The 14,427-nt window shown below is 48.5% G+C and overlaps 1 protein-coding gene across 1 annotated transcript in view; it reads right to left on the reverse strand.

Annotated features, from left to right (window-relative positions):
- Positions 1-1,583: 1,583 nt before the first annotated feature.
- LOC129714580 (adhesion G protein-coupled receptor E5-like) overlaps positions 1,584-14,427 on the reverse strand; it is a 75,902-nt gene continuing 63,058 nt past the window's right edge. The window contains exons 17-21 of the mRNA XM_055664302.1: positions 10,203-10,269; positions 8,505-8,596; positions 7,640-7,808; positions 6,289-6,417; positions 1,584-2,708 (exon numbers count right to left, since the gene is read on the reverse strand). Of these exons, the coding sequence (XP_055520277.1) occupies positions 2,679-2,708; positions 6,289-6,417; positions 7,640-7,808; positions 8,505-8,596; positions 10,203-10,269 (487 nt within the window). The 3' untranslated portion in view covers positions 1,584-2,678. The remainder of the gene's footprint in view (positions 2,709-6,288; positions 6,418-7,639; positions 7,809-8,504; positions 8,597-10,202; positions 10,270-14,427) is intronic.

Consider the following 14,427-nt stretch of genomic DNA (forward strand, 5'->3'; position numbering starts at 1 on the left):
GGTGTCAGGGGTTGTGAAGGTTAGGAGGGAGAGATAGATCAGCCATGATTGAATGGCGGAATAGACTTGATGGGCCGAATGGCCTAATTCTGCCCCTATCACTTATGAACTGATGATCCCCTCTGAACCTTTCCCATCCATACACCTGTCCAAATGTCATCAATGTTACAGTCCCAGCCTCAACTACCTCCCCCAGCAGCTCGTTCCATACACCCACCACTCTCTGTGTGAAAAAGTTGCCCCTCGGGTTCCTTTTAAATCTTGCCCCTCTCATCTGAAACCTGTGTCCTGCTAAAGTCCTGCCCGTGGTCAGGATCAAAGCCGGGTCTCTGGTGCTGTGAGGCAGCAGCTCTACCCGCTGCACCACCGTGCCGTCCACTGATGTCCCAGAGTGGGAGACTCACTGCCCCGATAGACAATAATGGGATCAAAGTCGACACAAAATGCTGGAGTAATTCAGTGGGACAGGCAGCATCTCTGGAGAGAAGGAGTGGGTGACTTTTCGAGTCGAGACCTTTTAGGTCTCGACTCGAAACGTCACCCATTCCTTCTCTCCAGAGATGTTGCCTGTCCCACTGAGTTACTCCAGCATTTGTGTCTATCTTCGGTTTAAACCAGCACCTGCAGTTCCTTCCTGCCCAAAGGGACCTGGGTCACCAGCCAGTTAAACTCAGCTTTAGCTTTAAGGATACGGCATGGAAACAGGTCCTTTTTAAAATCACAAATAGTTTAAACACATGTGATGAATTGCACGATTAATCCCTTTATTTACAAACATATGTCTACTTTTTGAACAGTACATTTACAATAGTCAGTTCTACACTGGGACCATTGCCCTGTGCCAGTGAGACTCTGGGGATCACTGCCCTGTGCCAGTGTTACACTGGGACCATTGCCCTGTGCCAGTGTTACACTGGGACCATTGCCCTGTGCCAGTGTTACACTGGGACCATTGCCCTGTGCCAGTGTTACACTGGGACCATTGCCCTGTGCCAGCGTTACACTGGGACCATTGCCCTGTGCCAGCGTTACACTGGGACTATTGACCTGTGCCAGTGTTACACTGGGACCATTGCCCTGTGCCAATGTTCAAGTGAAGACCACTGCCCTGTGCCAGTGTTGCACTGGGATCACTGCCCAGCTGTGCCAGTTGCAGTGGGACCATTGACCTATGCCAGTGTTACACACACTGTGATCACTGACCAGCTGTGCCAGTGTTACACTGGGACCATTGCCCTGTGCCAGCGTTACACTGGGACCATTGCCCTGTACCAGTGTTACACTGGGGATCACTGCCCTGTGCCAGTGTTATTGGGATCACTGCTTGTGCCAGTGTTACACTGGGACCATTGCCCTGTGCCAGTGTTACACTGGGGATCACTGCCCTGTGCCAGTGTTACACTGGGGATCACTGCCCTGTGCCAGTGTTACACTGGGGCCATTGACCCACAGCTGGATGGCCACGGGGGTTCCCTCCCTCCAGTTTACACTGGCGATACCACAAGACCACTGGCTGGTGTGGCCACAGCTGGCGGGCTGCTCCACCTCCCTCTGCACAGATGCCAATGTGGAGGCAAGGTTGAGATGAGCAGAGACAGATGAGGGGAACACATAACAGCATTCCACCACACCCAGCTCGCTGGGCGGAAGCCGTTAGGTGTTGCCACGTCTCGGTAAATCCATCAGCCATTCGCTGGGTGCTGAACCATCACTGCACAACATCGCACACTTGCACTTTAGAGATACAGCGCGGAAACAGGCCCTTCGGCCCCCCGAGTCCGTGCCGACCAGCGATCCCCGCACACTGACACTATCCTACACACACTAGGGACAATTTACAGTTTCAAGCGGAGATGCCAGCGGTAAACACACACACACACAGTCACGGGGAGAACGTACAGACAGCAACCGTGGTCAGGATGGGACCCGGGTCTCGGGCGCTGTGAGGCAGCAACTCTACCGCCTTGCCGCCACCATTGTTCAGTGACCTGGATGGAGCAACAGCAGTGGGAGGTCTTTCAGGATGGAGCTGAAGATCTGAAGAAGGGTCTCGACCCGAGACTTCTCTGCTCCGGAGATGCTGCCTGACCCGCTGAGTTACTCCAGCTTTGTGTCCTAGGATAGACCTCCGGCTTTGAACCGGCACCTTGCGCGTGCATCTTCTTCTCAGCATCCAGCTCCTGGTGTTCCTCCCAAATTCAGCAATGGACCAGTAGCACGGTGGGGCAGTGGTAGAGTCGCAGCGGCAGAGACCAGGGTTCAATCCTGACCACGGGTGCTGTGTGTATCTTCTCCCCGTGACCTGCGTGGGTTTTCTCCGGGTGTTCCGGTTTCCACCCACACTCCAAAGACGTGCAGGTTTGTAGGTTAATTGGCTTGGTGTAATTGTGCATTGCTCCTGGTGTGTGTAGGACAGTGTTTGTGTACAGGGGTCGTTGGTTGGTACGGACTCGATGGGCCGAAGGGCCTGTTTCTGCACTTCATCTCGAAACTAAACTAAACTGAACCTTCCCGGCCCAACAGGAATGGTGGAAGAAACTAAATCCCTGAAGGTTTCCGGCCACAGTTCGTCACGGTGTGGTATCCACAGTGGGATTCACATTCGAAGTCCACAAGGTAAACTCATCGTAATAAAGTGCTTCAAGTCCATCCCCTCCAGCGCTGTCAGAAGATGTACACTAATCCAAGGCAAAGCTGCTGCTGGTCTTCTGAAACAAGAGTAAAAGAGATAGGAGGTAGAGACGTGTGGACAGCCTGCCTGTCTATTATGAAACATAGAAACATAGAAAATAGGTGCAGGAGGAGGCCATTCGGCCCTTCGAGCCAGCACCGCCATTCAATGTGATCATGGCTGATTATCCCCAATCAATATGACTTCAGAATTAAGGGACAGAAGTTTAGGGGTAATATGAGGGGGAACTTCTTTACTCAGAGAGTGGTAGCGGTGTGGAATGAGCTTCCAGTGGAAGTGGTGGAGGCAGGTTCATTGGTATCATTTAAAAATAAATTGGATAGGCATATGGATGAGAAGGGAATGGAGGGTTATGGTATGAGTGCAGGCAGGTGGGACTAAGGGGAAAAAAAAGTTGTTCGGCACGGACTTGGAGGGCCGAGATGGCCTGTTTCCGTGCTGTAATTGTTATATGGTTACCCGTGCCTGCCATCTCCCCATATCCCTTGATTCCACCAGCCCCTAGAGCTCTATCTAACTCTCTCTTAAATCCATCCAGTGATTTGGCCTCCACTGCCCTCTGTGGCAGGGAATTCCACAAATTCACAACTCTATGGGTGAAAACGTTTTTTCTCACCTCAGTCTTAAATGATTCTAAGACTGTGTGGCCTCTGGTTCTGGACTCGCCCAACATTGGGAACATTTTTCCTGCATCTAGCTTGTCCAGTCCTTTTATAATTGTATATGTTTCTATAAGATCCCCCCTCATCCTTCTAAACTCCAGTGAACACAAGCCTAGTCTTTTCAATCTTTCCTCAGAATAAGGAGTAAGCCATTTAGAACGGAGACGAGGAATCTGTGATTCACCCCATAACATAGAACGTAGTACAGTACAGCAGGTTCTTGCCAGCAGGAACAGGCCCTTCTCTGGATGCAATGTCAAGTGAACATTGGTCGACTGAAGATAGAGAGTCAGGGGATGAAAAAGGGTCTCGAACGGGGTCATTGATTGGGGATAATCCAGAGATGATCACATTGATTGCTGACTCGAAGGGCCGAATGGCCTACTCCTGCACCTATTGTCTATTGTCTAAACTAGGCCAGGGGGCAGCAACGTTTGCGAGTGAAGTTGTTTCCTCACAACTCTGGGGACTGACCTCGAATGCTGAACCATGAGATAAAAACATTTCACTACACGCATGCAGCTGATAATTACAGATGTACTGGGTGAGATATGAAAGGGGAGATCTTATAGAGGTGTATAAAATCATGAGAGGAATAGATCGGGTAGATGCACAGAGCCTTTTACCCAGAGTAGGGGAATCGAGGACCAGAGGACTTAGGTTCAAAGTGATTTGGAAAAGATTTATGGAAATTGTCTCTACTTTTTCACACAGACGGAGTGGGTGATGGAAAAGTGGGATGACAGTCGAACTAGTTTAAGAACGGGTGATCGATGGACAGGTTTGTAAGAATGGTCCCGACCCGAAACGTCACCTGTCTATGTTCTCCAGAGAAGCTGCCTGACCCGCTGAGTTGGGATTGAGGGTTTGTTTCCACACATCGCTAGACTCTCAGTGAAGTACTGTTCCTGTGATGATGGGGGAGTTTTGAGAAAGGGGCGACAAATAAGAATATAGGACAGGGAGTAGAACCACATAGAACGGAGAGGAGGCCATTCGGCCCTTTTCCACACCGCCATTCATTGTGATTTGTGATCATCCCCAATCAATAACCCTGCCTGCCTTCTCCTATAACATAGAACGCAGTACAGTACAGCACAGGAACAGGCCCTTCAGCCCACAATGTCCGTGCCAACATTGGTCGACTGAAGGAGAGTCAGTCTGAAAAAGGGTCTCGACCTGAAACGTCACCCATTCCTTAACTCCAGAGATGCTTCGATTTAAACCAGCATCTGCAGTTCCTTCCTGCCCATCGAAAAGCCTCTTAAATGCCACTATCGTATCTGCCTCCACCGCCACCCCTGGCAGCGTGTTCCAGGCACCCACCCACCACCCTCTGTGTAAACATCCTGCCCCACACATCTCCATTAAACTTTGCCCCTCTCACCATACAGCTGCGCCCTCTAGTGATGGACCCTGGGAAAACGATTACCATTTATTTGGCCTTCTTGGAAATTGCCTCTAGTGTGTAGGGAGTGGATGAGAAAGTGGGATGACATCGAACTAGTGCGAACGGGTGATCGATGGTCGGTAAGAAGGGTCCCGACCTGAAACGTCACCTGTCCATGTTCTCCAGAGAAGCTGCCTGACCCTCTGATTTTTCATGATGGTCCAAATTGAGGGTTTGGACACGCTAGAGGCAGGAAGATGTTCCCGATGTTGGGGGAGTCCAGAACCAGGGGCCACAGTTTAAGAATAAGGGGTAGGCCATTTAGAACGGAGATGAGGAAACACTTTTCCACACAGAGAGTTGTGAGTGTGGAATTCTCTGCCTATATATATATATATATATATACATATATACATACATATATATATATATACATATATATATATATATATATACACACACACACATATATATATACACACACATATATATATATATATACATATATATATATATATACATATATATATATATATATATACATATATATACATATATATATATATATATATATATATATATATATATATATATATGTATATATATGTGTATGTGTATATATATATATATGTACATATATATACACACACATACACACATATATATATATATATACATATATATATATATATATATTATATATATACATATATATATTTATATACACACACACTCACATCAAGTTTAGTTGAGTTTAAAGATACAGCGAGTGCTGTCTGTATGGAGTTTGCACATTCTCCCTGTGACCTCGTGGGTTTTCTCCGGGTACTCCGGTTTCCCCACACAATCCAGAAAAGTTTGAAAGTTAATTGGCTTTGGTATAAATGTAAATTGTCCCTAGTGTGTGTAGGATAGTGGTGGTCACTGGTCGGTGTGGGCCAAAGGGCCTGTGTGACTAAAACCGTGGTCGGTGCGGCGGTTGATGAGGGCGCCGGTCATCGAGGACGGGTCACGTGGGTGCCAAAGGATGGATGCACCGCGAGAAGACAGGAGGTCCCGGCGTGTGGGAACCGTCGTGAGGGGAGGAGGAGGACAATGGAGAATCTGGTGCGGAATACTTTGTGAATTTGTCGACGCCCTTTATGTAGCATCCCTTTGCATACCTTGGGTATTGCAAAACAAAGAATATCTCTGTGACTTGGCTTAAGAAGGGTCTCGAGCCGAAACATCACACATTCAGAAGATCATAAATGAAAGTAGAATTAGGTCAAGTGATAGGAGTAGAATTAGGCCATTCGGCCCATCAAGTCTACTCCGCCATTCAATCATGGCTGATCCATCTCTCCCTCCTAACCCCATTCTCCTGCCTTCCTTCTCCCCGTAACCCCTGACACTTGTACATTCCTTCCCTCCAGAGATGCTGCCTGTCCCGCTGAGTTACTCCAGCATTTTGTGTCTGTCTAATTCTGCAGTAGAGATTCATTCATACATTCATTGATCCATCTCTGTAATCTGTGGCTGTCATTTCTTGGGAGGAAACCAACCTGCTTGATGGAGGGGTGCCTCTGCTGTAAGCTGCACAAAGGTACAGAGGAGCTGACAGGAAACTCAGAGTAGTGCGGGCCCTTTAAGCCGAGGATTCCGGTGAAAAATTTCCAATATTCCTCCCGTACCTAAAAATATAAAATGCAAAATAATGCAAAGCAGAATAAAGGTCAGAATTTGCATTCTCCTTCCTTCCTCTTGTTTCCATTTAGTAGAGTGTAGAAATACAGCACGGAAACAGGCCCTTCGGCCCACCGAGTCCATGCCGACCAGTGATCCCTGCACACTAACACTCTCTAACACACACTAGGGACAATTTTTACATTTACCAATTAACTTACAATCTACCTAATTGACCGGCAAACCTGCACGTCTTTGGAGTGTGGGAGGAAACCGAAGATCTCGGAGAAAACCTACGCAGGTCACGAGGAGAGTGTGCAAACTCCGTACAGACAGCACCCGTAGACGGGATCGAAACCGGGTCTCTGGCACTGGGAAAGTTTCTGAAACAATGCACTCTATTCGAAGAGCAAGGCATTCTGAGACGGTGCAGTCGCCTCAGTAACGCATTGGGTAGAGCCACTGGCTCACAGCGCCAGAGACACAGGTTTGATCCCGACCTCCGCTTCTGTCTATGTGGAATTTAGTTTTGTTTATTAATGTCACGTGTACTGAGGTAGAGTAAGTGTATATATTTATATAATGGTACTAGACTAAGTGGGACCCGTTGGGTCCCAGCATCACACGGGAGGGCTGGTCACCCAACAGAGAGACTGGGCAGCAGAGAGAATGGCGATTTAAAAAAAAACATTAATATCCCTCTGATTTTTCATCGATGGGAAAAATCCTCTGGTCCAGTCCGGCGGTGGAAGCTCTGAGTGAGGTGGCCAAAAATGACGGCCGTAAGTGGCGGCATTCTCTGGGAAATCACATCGCAGTGAGTCAAAAGCAGTCAAGATCTTACTTTTAGTAATATAGATATGGACACACTGATCTGTTCTGTAGTCATGCCTATATGTTCTGTTGTGCTGAAGCAAAGCAAGGACTTCATTGTCCTGTCAGGGACACAGGACAATAAACTCTCTTGAATCCTGAATCTTGAATCTTGAATGTCCTGTGACCGCGTGGGTTTTCTCCGGGTGCCCTGGTTTCCTCCCACATCCTAAAGACGTGCGGATTTGTAGGTTAACTGACCCTGTAAATTGCCCCCTAGTGTGCAGGGAGTGGATGAGGAAGTGGGATAGCATAGAACTAGTGTGTGAACGGGCGATCGATGGTCGGCGTGGAATCGGTGGGCCGAAGGAGGTGAGGGGTGTATCAGTGTTACAGTGAAGTGCGCTGCGTTCGTACCTGTTTATTAAGGAGGCAGTGGAGGATAAAGATGAACATTCCCTGGAAGCTGTTGATCACGGTGAATATATAAGCCATGGCAATGGTTTCTTCCCGGAAATGGAAAATCCCAAATATCCATGTACATCCCAGCAGGAACAGTTGAGCTATTGCCGCCAGTGTGAAGGATCTGGAGATGCAGCGGGAACGTCAGGAGGTTATGAACAACAGAGAGGTGATTAGGGTTATAAGGTCATAGGGATAGGTGTAGAATTAGGCCATTCGGCCCATCAAGTCTACTCCGCCATACAATCATCAGCTGATCAATCTCTCCCTTCCAACCCCATTCTCCTGCCTTCTCCCCATAACCCCTGACACCCGTACTAATCAAGAATCTATCTATCTCTGCCTTGTATACAAAAACAGGGATGTAATGTTGAGGCTCTATAAGGTGCTGGTTAGGCCACATTTTGAATATTGTGAGCAATTTTGGAGCACCATCTCTGCCTTTAAACATATCCACTGACTTGGCCTCCACAGCCTTCTGCGGCAAAGAATCCCACAGATTCACCACCCTCTGACTAAAGACATTTCTCCTCATCTCCTTCCTAAAATAACGTCCTTTAATTCTGAGGCTGTGACATCTAGTCCTGGACTCTTCCACTAGTGGAAACATCCTCTCCACGTCCACTCTATCCAAGCCTTTCACTCTTTGGTACTTTTCAATGAAGTCCCCCCTCATTCTTCCAAACTCCAGTGAGTACAGGCCCAGTGCCGTCAAACGCTAGCAAGATGTTCTGGTAGAGAGATGCTATGCACCTGATGGGCCAAAGGGCCTGTGGGGCCACAAGAGGGGAATGTAACGCTCGCTGGCAGCATCCATTACCTGATCTTCTTCAGTGGGGTCTTATCCTTCTTCAGAGTGGACATCCTCTTTGCCAGCTTAACCAGCGTGATGCAGTAGAACACAATGTTGATCTGAAAGTGGAGAGAACCAGTTACAATCGGCCCTTGAACAAGGTTCCCAACCCCACTGTCCCCCATCCACTCTCACCAGAGACGCTGCCTGTCCCGCTGAGCTACTCCACCTTCGTGTCATAGAGGGATACAGTGTGGAAACAGGCCCTTCAGCCCTACTGGCTCATGCCGACTACTCTCCCCATGTGGTCACTTCCCCATCACATGACCCCTCTCCCATCACGTGACCACCCAGTCATGTGATCACCCTTCCACCATGTGATCACTGCTCATCACATGATCGGGCCGCATCATGTGATCTCTCCCAGGCCCAGTCGTCACGAGAACGCCCTTGTCACGTGATTCCTCTCATGTCACATGATCACGGCCCATCTTGTGATAGAAACATAGAAACATAGAAATTAGGTGCAGGAGTAGGCCATTCGGCCCTTCGAGCCTGCACCGCCATTCAATATGATCATGGCTGATCATCCAACTCAGTATCCCGTACCTGCCTTCTCTCCATACCCCCTGATCCCTTAGCCACAAGGGCCACATCTAACTCCCTCTTAAATATAGCCAACGACTGTGGCCTCAACTACCTTCTGTGGCAGAGAATTCCACAGATTCACCACTCTCTGTGTGAAAAATGACTTTCTCATCTCGGTCCTAAAAGATTTCCCCCTTATCCTTAAACTGTGACCCCTTGTTCTGGACTTCCCCAACATGGGAACAATCTTCCTGCATCTAGCCTGTCCAACCCCTTAAGATCTCCCCCTGTCACATGATCACCCAATCACATGATCAGGCGTGTCACACGATCGCATCACATGATTACCCTGTCCATCATGTGAACCTCCCCCTCTCCCAGAACTCATCATGTGACCCTTTCCTCCCCCCCCCCCCCTCGATCCAGACCCCGTCTCTAGGCCTTTAACCATATAAATATAACATATAACAATTACAGCACGGAAACAGGCCATCTCGACCCTTCTAGTCCATGCCGAACACATAATCTCCCCTAGTCCCATATACCTGCGCTCAGACCATAACCCTCCATTCCCTTCCCATCCACATAACTATCCAATTTATTTTTAAATGATAAAAACGAACCTGCCTCCACCACCTTCACTGGAAGCTCATTCCACACAGCTACCACACTCTGAGTAAAGAAGTTCCCCCTCATGTTACCCCTAAACTTCAGTCCCTTAATTCTCATGTCATGTCCCCTTGTTTGAATCTTCCCTACTCTCAGTGGGAAAAGCTTTTCCACGTCAACTCTGTCTATCCCTCTCATCATTTTAAAAACCTCTATCAAGTCCCCCCTTAACCTTCTGCGCTCCAAAGAATAAAGCCCTAACTTGTTCAACCTTTCTCTGTAACTTAGTTGCTGAAACCCAGGCAACATTCTAGTAAATCTCCTCTGTACTCTCTCTATTTTGTTGACATTCTTCCTATAATTAGGCGACCAAAACTGTACACCTTTCCCCCAGACCTTTCCACCCCAAGGTGAATCCTTTCCCCAATTCCACCCATCTTCAGCGTGTGGTTCCCAATAGCCCTGTGCGGCCCCTCTCCCCACCACCACCACCACCACCATACACCCACCACCCTGCCTGCCTCTCACCAGTATTATCGTGCACACGGGGCCCAGGAAGCTCCACAGGAAATGCCTGTCCAAGGACAACCAGCAGCTGCAAAGGGAAGGAGACAGACTGTTAGAGGCCACTTCTCCAGCAGGCCGGGTTTCCCTGCATCTGATGCAGAGACCTTCTACAGATGCACCACAGAAAGCAATTGTATCTGGATGCATCACAGCTTGGTTTGGGAACAGCTCCACCCAAGACCGCACAGAGTTGTGGACGCAGCCCAGACCATCACACACACAAACCAACCTCCCTTCCATTGACCCCATCTACACCTCACGCTGCCTCGGCAAGGCCAGCAGCACAATCAAGGACCAGTCTCACCCTGGTCACTCCCTCTTCTCCCCTCTCCCATCGGGCAAGAGGTACAGAAGTGTGAAAACGCACGCACACCTCCAGATTCAGGGACAGTCTCTCCCCAGCTATTATCAGGCAACTGAACCATCCTATCAGTAACTAGAGAGCAGTCGTTGATTACGCCGCTGGCCTTGCCGATACATCATGTATGTACAGAGAGAAACCAGCCACTCGGCCCACTGGCCTCTGCTAGCCTGTGGATATGCAGGGATGCAGAGAATACTTTGGGAAATGGCAGGGGCCAGTGACAGACTGGGCTTCACCGACAGTGGCAATACATTGCAAGGTGCTGGAGGCCCATATGACCAAGCTGTCACCATGAAGTCTGGACCTCTGAGGAAGCTCCAGGAAGCTTCTGCACATGTGACCCACCTGTCGCCACTCAGTCTGGATGAGTATTAAGGGCCTGTCCCACTTGGGCGACCTAATCCGCGAGTTCTAGTGAGTTAGCACTTGACGCATACTGGCAGCGTGGTCGACACAAAGTCGTAGGAAGTCTTTATAACTCTCCTTCATGCTCGAGAGTAGTCCCCGTGTACTCGAGGCCTCAGCTAGGTCGCGGTGTTTTTTTAAAATATGTTAAAAAATGCCCGCGAGTGAAAAAAGGTCGCCATGGAAAAAATCGATACTCGTAGGTTTAGTCGTGGTAGGGCGGCATGTTAGTCGTAGGTAATCGAGGGTAGTCGATGAGAGTCTTCATCATAGTCGAAGGGAGGTCGAAGGTGGTCGTTCTTCACTCTCCACTGTTCGGTGTCCAATTTTCCCGAACTTAGTCGAAACTGGTCTTCAACATAGTTGAAGGAGGTCTTCAACATGTCAATTTTTCAAACTCTTCTAAACTCGCCAATTAGGTTGCCCAAGTGGGACAGCCCCTTTACGTTTCAATACACTGACCCTTGTTCCGTGTCTGTGATTGTTCCACAGGGGTTACCTCACCGGATATGTATCTACTTTGTTTTATGCGTGCAGAATAGACGCTAGGATTGGTTTGTAGGGGTTGCATTCTCCTGTTCTTTCACGCCACTGTGTAGGGGTTTATAAGGGCGATCGTTTTGTTAGGCTGGGTGAGTGGGCAAATGTTTGGCAGATGCAGTATAATGTGGATAAATGTGAGGTTATCCATTTTGGTGGCAAAAACGGGAAAGCAGACTATTATCTAAATGGTGGCCGATTGGGAAAGGGGGAGATGCAGCGAGACCTGGGTGTCATGGTACACCAGTCATTGAAGGTAGGCATGCAGGTGCAGCAGGCAGTAAAGAAAGCGAATGGTATGTTGGCTTTCATAGCAAGAGGATTTGAGTATAGGAGCAGGGAGGTTCTACTGCAGTTGTACAGGGTCTTGGTGAGACCACACCTGGAGTATTGCGTGCAGTTTTTGGTCTCCAAATCTGAGGAAGGACATTATTGCCATAGAGGGAGTGCAGAGAAGGTTCACCAGACTGATTCCTGGGATGTCAGGACTGTCTTATGAAGAAAGACTGGATAGACTTGGCTTATACTCTCTAGAATTTAGGAGATTGAGAGGGGATCTTATAGAAACTTACAAAATTCTTAAGGGGTTGGACAGGCTAGATGCAGGAAGATTGTTCCCGATGTTGGGGAAGTCCAGGACAAGGGGTCACAGCTTAAGGATAAGGGGGAAATCCTTTAAAACCGAGATGAGGAGAACTTTTTTCACACAGAGAGTGGTGAATCTCTGGAACTCTCTGCCACAGAGGGTAGTTGAGGCCAGTTCATTGGCTATATTTAAGAGGGAGTTAGATGTGGCCCTTGTGGCTAAGGGGATCAGGGGGTATGGAGAGAAAGCAGGTACGGGATACTGAGTTGGATGATCAGCCATGATCATATTGAATGGTGGTGCAGGCTCGAAGGGCCGAATGGCCTACTCCTGCACCTAATTTCTATGTTTCTATGTTTCTATGTTAGGGCGTGTTGGTTGTCTTTCCTTCCGTTCTGTTTGCGCCAGGCTGCTCAGGGCTGGAGTGCGTAGATCCCACCGTCTTGTGTACAAATATCGAAGGGTTTGGACTCCAGCGTTCAACTCAGTGGTTTACTGAACCAGACTAGGGAGAGAGTATTAGATCCAGAATCAACAAGCCCCGGGGCTGAATGGCCTCTCCCTTTGACCCAGTCAGTAAGACTAACTAACAGCCCCGACTCCTGTCCTGGTTTACATTGACTGTGGAACAGTACAGCACAGGAGCATTCTCTTCAGCCCAGAATGTCCATGTAGAACATGTACAGAGCACACTGTGGATGGATCGCTGAGGGCTTGCTCTGTCAATATACAATAGACAATAGGTGCAGGAGCCAGCACCTTCGAGCCAGCACCGCCATTCAATGTGATCATGGCTGATCATCCCCAATCAGTACCCCGTTCCTGCCTTCTCCCCATATCCCCTGACTCCGCTATTTTTAAGAGCCCTATCTAGCTCTCTCTTGAAAGCATCCAGAGAACCAGCCTCCACCGCCCTCTGCGGCAGAGAATTCCACAAACTCACAACTCTCTGTGAGAAAAAGTGTTTCCTCGTCTCCGTTCTAAATGACTTACCCCTTATTCTTAAACTGTGTGGCCCCTGGTTCTGGACTCCCCCAACACCGGGAACATGTTTCCTGCCTCTCGCGTGTCCAAGCCCTTAACAATCTTATATGTTTCAATGCGATGCCCTCTCATCCTTCTAAACTCCAGAGTGTACAAGCCCAGCTGCTCCATTCTCTCAGCATATGACAGTCCCGCCATCCCGGGAATTAACCGTGTAAACCTACGCTGGGCTCCCTCAATAGCAAGAATGTCCTGCCTCAAAGTAGGGGACCAAAACTGCACACAATACTGCAGGTGTGGTCTCACTAGGGCTCTGTACAAATGCAGTAGGAACTCTTTGCTCCTATATTCAATTCCTCTTGTTATAAACTGTATCAAGCGGCATGATCCAACACGAACTGCACGGTGTTGGGGGGGGGGAAGGGCCAGGACACTGGGGGCCGTCTCTCTGCTGGCCCAGCGCTACAGCCTGCCAGGAAGGAAGTGATGGCAGCCCAGAGCGGGGGCGTCTGAGGCAGCGTGCGGAGATTTAGATCACCTCCTCCTCACATGGTGTGGTTTCTGTAGCTGCTGCTGCTAGGTCAGATCTCCGCATTCTGAGTAAAACCTCGAGTGAGAGTTTCTGCTGCAAGTTGCAGAATCTCTACCCAGACGGAGAAAGCAAACACACGTACAGTCGTAGAGTCACGCCGCACGGAAACAGGCCCTTCGGCCCAATTCATCCATGCCGACCTAGATTCCCCATCTACCCCAGTCCCACCAGCCCGTGTGTGGCCCATATTCCTCGAAACCTTTCTTTTTTTTTTTAAACATTTATTTAACAATAATACAATTTTTGTACAGCTTCATTTTTAACATTTTATTAACTGATAAGTGAATCGGGGGGAAAAAAATAGTAAAAAGGAAAGAATGACGAGAATATACAAAAAAGAGAGAAGAGAAGACGTCTGAACTGCCGAAGAAGTGAGAGACAAATAAAAAAGACAGAGATATGCTCCACTATCCCCCCCCTCCCCACCCCCCCCCCCCCCCCCCCCCCCCCCCCATCACAAGCATCAGTTTTAAATTTGTGTTTGCCCATTCTATTCTTAAAGAAATTCAGTGAAAGGAGACCATGTTTTGGAGAATTGGTCAGATTTATCAGCCAAAACAAGCCTTATTTTTCCTAAATGTAGTGTCTCGGTCATTTCTGTGATCCACATCTTCATTGTAGGAACCGTTATCTTTTTCCAGAATTTGAGAATTAGTTTTTTCGTGGTTATTAAGCCGTAGTCAAGGAAACGTCTTTGGAATGTCTAAACCTTCCT

This window comes from Leucoraja erinacea, chromosome 39 (genome assembly GCF_028641065.1).
Source record: "Leucoraja erinacea ecotype New England chromosome 39, Leri_hhj_1, whole genome shotgun sequence".
In the NCBI taxonomy this organism is placed as follows: Eukaryota; Metazoa; Chordata; class Chondrichthyes; order Rajiformes; family Rajidae; genus Leucoraja; species Leucoraja erinaceus.